A 7,872-nucleotide genomic window follows, 5' to 3' on the forward strand; every position below is an offset into this window, starting at 1 on the left:
TACATGGCCGAAGTCCACGTATGCGAGATTCCTCGGTTTTGACAAATTTTCTCGATTTTCGTGCCAAAACTTCTAAAATCCATAACTTTCGCATATGAGCTCCGTTTTTGACGTTCTTTATATGCACGCGTAGGTAAAATTACGCTCTACAACTTTCATTTAGACTTCGTCGGCTAATTTTGAATTTAATTTTTATATTATTATTTTTAATAGACCGGGACAGGAAATCCGTTAAAAATTCATAACTTCTTCATCCGACGTCCGTTTTCGTCTGTCTTTTTACCATTGTGCTACTATTGACGAGACCTTCGATTCTTGTTTAGGTCGTGTTGGCTAAAAATCACTCGATCTAAAATTCGAGTTTTTAGCTGTCTACTGCTAAGCTGAAACTTCGAAAAATCATAACTTCCTCATACGAAGTTAGATTTGGGTGTTCTTTTTATACCTACTCTCGGTTTAACGAACACTACGAGTTTCGTTTAGATCACTAAGGCTAAAAAGTAGTTTATCAAAAACTCACTTTTTACGACATTCGGCACCGTGCCGGTTTTGTCGTGAAACTTCGACAGGTCATAACTTCTTCGTTATAACTCGGATTTCGGTATTCTTTATATATCCGTAATCCTTGTCATGTCCACTACAAGTTTCTTAATAGATATCGACTTTATCTAATATTTATTTTCGACGCTCATTTTTATTCTTAATTAATTAAACCCTAATAATTAAGCATAAAACACATAATTCACATAATATTCACATAATTCCTTTTCATTTCTTCAAAATGAGTTACAAAGGTTAACCTAGACTATCACATCAATATTAAGCCTAGGCTAGAAACACGGGCATTACAATATAGGAGTGGCTTATGAACTGTACCCGAGCCAATTGCGTACTCTTCATCCGTTGGCCCCTTGTTTTAGCTGATAATCGGATTCTGCTTAGCTTCTTAGTTGTTGATATCCCTTCTATTTCTTTCTTCTTAATGCTTCTCACCGTCATTATCTTACTTTCACAGCTTCTCTACCTAATCACCATCGATTTCATTGATCGTCTTCATAATCGCAATCTAGACAAAGTGTTCGGATTTGTATCTTTGCCATCTTAAATTTTCAGGTTGTTTTTGGTTTCGTTCTTCATCTACTTATTTCGTTAACTTCTTTTTCTATTCTGGTTCATCCGCAGAGGGATTGAAGTAGATCGGAGGGAAGCAGGAAGAAGCAAGGCCTATTGTTAGATAATGATGGATTGGATTGATGCGAGGCCTAATGTTAGATAACAACGGGCGATTGTTGACTCGGTATTTTCTGTGGTCATTTGGGTGCTTTGGACGTTCCGTAATGGTATTTTGTTTAGTAGTAATAAGCCTACAAAAGATAGGATTTTTTATTCCATTGTTGATATTTCGTTTCGTTGGTTCTCGTCTCGTGACTCTAAGGCTAGAATTAATTGGAGTTTGTGGCTTCAAAATCCTTCCCAGTCTTAATGATTTGTACTTCTAGCGTCTTGCTAGTTTTGTTTTAATATATTTGTTAGCTGCCGTTCAAAAAAAAATTTTTCGCACCACTTTGCTTTTGCGAAACAAACTTGTTGTAGATCCCATTAAACCTGGTGCACCTAGACTGATTGGAGTCCACTTGCTACTACGCATATCGATATTGCGATACAGAGGTTTCTTCATAAATGTGTGAAATTTTCCGAGCATGACTTCCTAAAAACCAACTTTCCTCGTGTCATTTCCTTGGCATTCATTTTTGGAGCTCCCGCACCACGCGATCACCAAATTGTACTCTTCTTTCGGTGTCCACCATAGTGTAGGTTCTTCACTTTCCACGATAGTTTTCCATTTCTTTGTCCCTTTCCCTCTACCTCTATGATTACCTTTTGGTTGCGTTTCGAAAACCATATCTTGCGATGATTGTGTGGGTGGTGGTTGGGTGGTTGTTTGTGGCATGAAAGCAAAAGTATTGAAAATGTTTTATTGTAGGTTTGAGTTGTGTTGCATGTAGGGCGATGTAGGAAATTGCATTGAGGAGAGGTGGGGTTAAAATAAATTTTTTTGAAATGGTATTTATTGTGAGTTTTGAATGTTGAAGAGGTTCATATAGCTCTCATATTGCGCGAAACGCATAGGAACAAATGTGGTTGTGTTTGGTGGAGAGGTGTTTGAGTTTTGCTCCGTAGTTGGAAAATGAACTGATTTTTGAATATATTGAGATAAATAGAAGAATGATGTAGTAAAAATGATATTTAAATATAGTATATATAGGCAAAAATTAATATGAAATTTTTTTTATTCAAAATTTGACCGTTCAACGGTTTCCAATTGAAAAAAAGATGTGTGTTATGACTCGTTTAGATGGCAACGAATGAGAAAATAATGGATGAGAGTGGTATTTTTGCCTGTTACCACGCTGTTGAGGGTGAGCCATGTCGGCTCTAACGCCTCTCAACGAGCCCATACCGTATAGTCTTGTAGACTCACCAACTTGTTCTTTTTCACAATAATCGATCAAAACAAAGTCAGTGGCCAAAATATGAAAGCGAATACAAATGTGGCTCAGTTAGAAATAATCCTAAAGTTCGGTAGCTAAACGCATCGAATCTCATTAACGGCGTTGAACCATATTCCCGGTCGCCACTCGCCACCACCTCCATGCTTCAATAGCCACCAATCTCACCTCCATTTCTATTCTTCACTTCTGCCATTAGTTTTCGCTCTTCGAGTCGCACTGAATCACAGGTAAGGTTTCCCACATAGCTTTTCTTCAATCTACGAAAATCTCTTTTTGTGCCAATTATTTCTTCTAGGGTTTTAGGGTTTATGCAGATCCCCAAATGTAATTTCCTTAATTTCTCCTTTCATGACTCAAACAGATACTTCATTGAATAAGATCTTTTCGATAGCTTTGGATCTGATTTGTCTTAGTAATCGATTATAATCACAAGTTTACACGCATATTCGTTCTGGATCCGTTTATCTGTTGTTCTTTGATCTTCTAAGATGTTAATTGTCAAATCTGATCCAAACTCATTCCAGAAAACTTGATAATCAGTTCGATTTCTAATTTTACTTTCAGTTCGAACACGAAACAAATGGCAAGTGAGCAAAAAGTCGATGAAAATCAACCGGAAAAGGGAAATGACAATCTGGTAGCAAACACCGGCGTTTCAAGCGGCTTTACAGGGATGGTATATGAACAGTATCGTAAAGCTAAAGAGAACGCTGAAGCTTATCCTTATGTATGGAGTTCCTATCTTATCGTCTATGGTGGATTTGGTCTCTGGGTAGCATATAGATACAGAAAGCTTCGTAATACTGAAGACAGAGTCAAAGCTCTTCAAGAAAAACTTCGTATCCTTCGTCAAGAAAGAGAGCCAACAACAAGCTCTGCTGCATCGACCAAAAAGATAACATCATCTAATGAAGAATCTACCAAATAGTTTTCAGGTAATATCTCTTGAATTCAATCCATTTTCTCATGAAAATGCTTTAGCATGTGGTGAGATTTTTGGTGACAACTGTGTAGAAACTAGGTTTTTGAATATCTGATCTGTTAGGTCTTTGTACTGAGATTTAACTGTGCATACTGCATAGAAGAAGATGAATTTCGATCACTTTTGGTGATAGATGAGTTAAATTTTGATATTGAGATATTCTTGTGAGGAGAGTTTTCAAGAATTGAATAATGTTTTTTGAATGTGAACTATAATTGGTGTTTCTTTGTTGTGATTGCATCTTGTTTACTGATGTTTACTTCTGTTTTTTGCTAATTGAAAAATGTAATGCAATTAATTTAGAGAATTTTTTTAATGAAAATTGAAAAGTTAAATAACATGTTTGGTTTAATATTTTTTCCAAAAAGTTTGTAAGGAAAGAGCGTTTTCTAATCTTAACTTGAAAAGTGATAATTGTTGTTTCTCATATTTTTTTCATTTCTAATTTTTATTTTCTAAAAATATAAATCCTACACACCTACACCCACCCCACAACTATCATCGAATTATTGAATTAGCAGGTGATATTTAAATATTGTGTTATTTGATATATGAAAATTGGAAAATAAAAAATGATAGAAAATACACATTCAAACATGTTTTTTTAAAATTTTCAACCGAAAATGAAAACACCACTCATTTTTTATGATTTTTTTTTCAGGAAAATTGAAAATAGTTTTTACAATCGGGCTCAAGAAACACGAATTCTATATATTTTTTGATAGTTGATTAACATTTAAGTCATATTTTTTAAAACGTTTCGGCTCTAAAAAGCAGAATTGTAAAAATTGATCCAAAACGAATTTTAAGTTGGTTAGTTTAAATTGGATTTGAACTCTGTTTTAAGTATTCAGATAAATGTTTTGGAACTGAAGTAATTGTCACATTAAATATATCATTGGAAGGGATGAATCTGTTAGAAGGAAAAAAAAGAACATGATCACATCTATTATATCAACTATCTATACTAACTATATATAATGGATAAAATCGTTAAAAACTATCTAAATGACTAAATCCACATTTTCTTCTTAATAGTTATCAATTAACCAAGAATCAACTCTTTATTGTTTACAAATCCGATTAAAAAAATGAAACAAAAATGGTTAAGGTATCAATTAGAAATGATCATGACCTAATCCATATGGTACAATTTAGAAGGTTTAAGATCTTGGGTAGCATTGAAGTACTTCAATGTCCGAATCCACTTCTCTTGTGTCTTCAAAAGGTGCACCGCAACCGTGTCGGGCCATAATTCATGCGTACATTGTGTGGGTGGCTCGGGATAATTATACATTGACCACTTTGCATTATGTCGATTCTTTCCCTTTTTACCTTTTTCCATCCAATCTCCAAAAACTTTATCTTCCGGCCCTTCTAGATGCATCTTTGGGATATCTGATACCCTGAGCCACTCCACTATGTCCCAGGATATCAGATATCCCATTCCAGACATATAATGTCCATACGGATTCATTTGATTACATGGGATCGTATATCCATAATACAAATCCTCCCTTGGTAACACTCTCAACGACTCCACAAGCTGCCCGAGGCGGAAATAAGCATCGTCATCACCCTTCATCACATAATGATACGGCGGGTAGGTCCCACCCGAACTGCCAGAGCTTCCCGAGCTGCCCGAACTACCCGGATCTTCTTTAAGCATATCGGGCAGACTCGAGAAGTAAGTATAACTCTTCCCATTGTTCATATTCTCTTTGCAATTCAAGATTATGATGTCGTTGTATTGCATTATTTCAAGGGCTATTAGAACCTTTTGGTCTTCTTTTGTGAGGTTGCAAAAGACGAATTTGACGTCGACTTTTGCTCCGACGACCACCCGTTGGGTGGCGTAGATGAGGCGGAGGAAGTGGCGGCGGTGGTAGTTGTCCGGTAGGGTTAGGATTCCGAGAAGGACACGGATTTCTTCTGATGAAGCGTTTGTGGGTAGAGTGTCCTCCAATTGTAGAGCACATCGGCTAAACCGTAATAAATGGTCAAATCTGAGTTCATTTATGGAAGCAATAGTGCAAAGAAACGCAATGAAGATGATAGATGAAACAATGAATCTCCGACCCTTTCCTGATTTTGCCATTTTGAAAAAACTCGATTCATGATAATAAAACTTGTTAAAAAGTTGATGAGATATAAAGACTCTTTTGAAGTGGGTTTCGTGATAATGAGTCAACTAGATGGACTTTTTGCGTCCTTGAAGGAAGGTGGAGATGTGAATTGACTATTTTGCCCTTGGGGTATGTAAAGGAGGAGAAAGTTTGCTGGGTTTGGGTAGGGTGTTTTTGGTAATTGGAAAAAGGTGAGGTAGTGAGTTTGAGCCTAACTTAAATGTTACTTAAGCAGTTTTGCTTGAATAGTGGTCAAAGGAAAATTTTACATCTGGTCAACGAGTTTGTGTGACTTTTAGTTTAGGTATTCCTACATGAACATGGGGTGGCTGCTGAAAATTTACTTCAAGGATGCTTCGGTATGAAAGTAAGCAGCAGGGCTATGAGGCATTTTGGTTAAAAAATGGAGTTTGACTTTTATAATATTTTTGTTTAATACAACAATATTAAACCAATTATAATGTATATCAGTTAAATAACAAAAATAAGAAAAAAAAAGTAACAATGTTAAACAATTTACAAAGTATACTTTTTATTAAACGTGTAGCAGACTAGGAGAGTGTATGATCCAAGACAATAATGATTATAGTTTTGTTACCATGTTCAATCCTATACACATAATAACATATGTGGAATCAATCTAACGTACTAAAAAGCAAAACTATTTTCAACTCTTAACAATACCTTTTACATAATTTATTTTACATCAAATTTATAATATTTTTGTAAAGGAAAATAATTTATACACAATAATTTTTTCCCGTACACAACAATTATGTTTTAGAAATTTGTATTGTACACCTCTACAAAACATGAATTGTTGTGTACGCCTCTATAAAACATGAATTGTTTTGTATGAAAAGAAAATGTTGTGAATGATGAACTCCCTTTTGTAAAAAATAATATAAATACCAAATCTTTTCCGTGATATATATATATATATATATATATATATATATATATATATATATATATATATATATATATATATATATATCCGGTTCCGGTGAGAACTCAAAAAATGGGGAGGACTGTGATGACAATTTTCAACCATCCATTTCGTCAAGGCATAAACGTCAAACCCAAATACTTTGCCGTGGTGCGTTCGCATTCGATCCACATCCGTGGTAACTAATACATACTCGACGACATAGTCACGCGTGACGAACGTTTATGAAACGTCATTTAAGTGAGTTTTATTATTTATTTTCGTTTATTATTTAAATTTTTATTTTTTGCTAAAAAATTCAAAAAATATTAATAATAAATAAATAGATATATGCTTGGTTTTGATGTTTTTAATTTTTTTTTTGTTTTTCTTTAATTTTTTTTGTTTTTTTTAAAAGTTATTTTTTTTTCGTTTTTTAGTATCTTTATTACATACTTGAAGGTACTAGTATTTTTTTCGTTTTTTTCGTTTGACTTTCTTTTGTGCTATCTATAATATTTTCCGTTCATACTTTTTTAAATCATATTTTTTTTCATAAAATTTTGAATCAACTTATTTTGAATCGTAGTATTTTGAATCAAATTATTTTTGAATCATATGATATTGAATCAATAACATACTCAATTAGATATAGTTTTTGTTCAAAAAAAATTATAGATCATTATATATTTTGAATCATTTAATTTTGAATCATAAAAGATATAATTAAGGATTATAAAATATTTGAGTCTAAATATTTTTAGATTATAACAAATTAAAAATCATAAAAAAGTTGAATCAAAAGTTTTTTTTGAATTATAAATATTTTGAATCATCACATTTTGGATCATATTATGTTCAATATATATTTTTTAAATTAATATTTCTTAAAATTAAAAATAAATACTTCAAAAACTTATTTTTGAAAAATTCTTTTTACAAAGTCACTAGTATATTGAGTAGAAGTGTCCTTTAAATTTTTATGATGTTTGGAGAATTTTTTTTCTGAGTATTTTATAAAAATAAAAAAATAAAAATATATATTTTTTTTCAAATTTTTGTGATTATGCTTATTTTGTAGATAACTAACATTTAAGAGCTTTGGTTTTTTCAGAGTTATTTTTCAAAGAAAAAAAAGTTATGACCAAAAAACGAATTGGTTATATATATATATATATATATATATATATATATATATATATATATATATATATATATATATATATGGACAACTATTGTATGGACGTGTGGACAGTGTTATTCTATGAGAATTACTAAGAGAATAAGTTGTTTAATAATGCGAATACGTTCAACCTCACACAA

At 32.7% G+C, this 7,872-nt stretch overlaps 2 protein-coding genes across 2 annotated transcripts; one reads left to right on the plus strand and one right to left on the minus strand.

Annotated features, from left to right (window-relative positions):
* Nucleotides 1-2,563: 2,563 nt before the first annotated feature.
* On the plus strand, nucleotides 2,564-3,730 carry LOC145115771 (uncharacterized). Its single transcript, XM_079052133.1, has 2 exons — nucleotides 2,564-2,740; nucleotides 3,078-3,730. Exon 2 carries the CDS (start codon nucleotides 3,094-3,096, stop codon nucleotides 3,439-3,441), a length of 348 nt encoding a protein of 115 aa, XP_078908259.1. The 5' UTR covers nucleotides 2,564-2,740; nucleotides 3,078-3,093; the 3' UTR covers nucleotides 3,442-3,730.
* Nucleotides 3,731-4,534: 804 nt separating this feature from the next.
* Nucleotides 4,535-5,608, minus strand: LOC145116434 (beta-1,3-galactosyltransferase pvg3-like). The gene has a single exon (XM_079052781.1). It carries the CDS (start codon nucleotides 5,591-5,593, stop codon nucleotides 4,631-4,633), a length of 963 nt encoding a protein of 320 aa, XP_078908907.1. The 5' UTR covers nucleotides 5,594-5,608; the 3' UTR covers nucleotides 4,535-4,630.
* Between the last annotated feature and the right edge of the window lie 2,264 nt (nucleotides 5,609-7,872).

This window comes from Lactuca virosa, chromosome 5 (genome assembly GCF_052849685.1).
Source record: "Lactuca virosa cultivar CGN04683 chromosome 5, Lactuca_virosa_CGN04683_v6, whole genome shotgun sequence".
In the NCBI taxonomy this organism is placed as follows: Eukaryota; Viridiplantae; Streptophyta; class Magnoliopsida; order Asterales; family Asteraceae; genus Lactuca; species Lactuca virosa.

Bases quoted from the DNA above. Each gene is read 5' to 3' on its own strand.
- LOC145115771 (XM_079052133.1), top strand. From the start codon at position 3,094: ATGGCAAGTGAGCAAAAAGTCGATGAAAATCAACCGGAAAAGGGAAAT.
- LOC145116434 (XM_079052781.1), bottom strand. From the start codon at position 5,593: ATGGCAAAATCAGGAAAGGGTCGGAGATTCATTGTTTCATCTATCATC.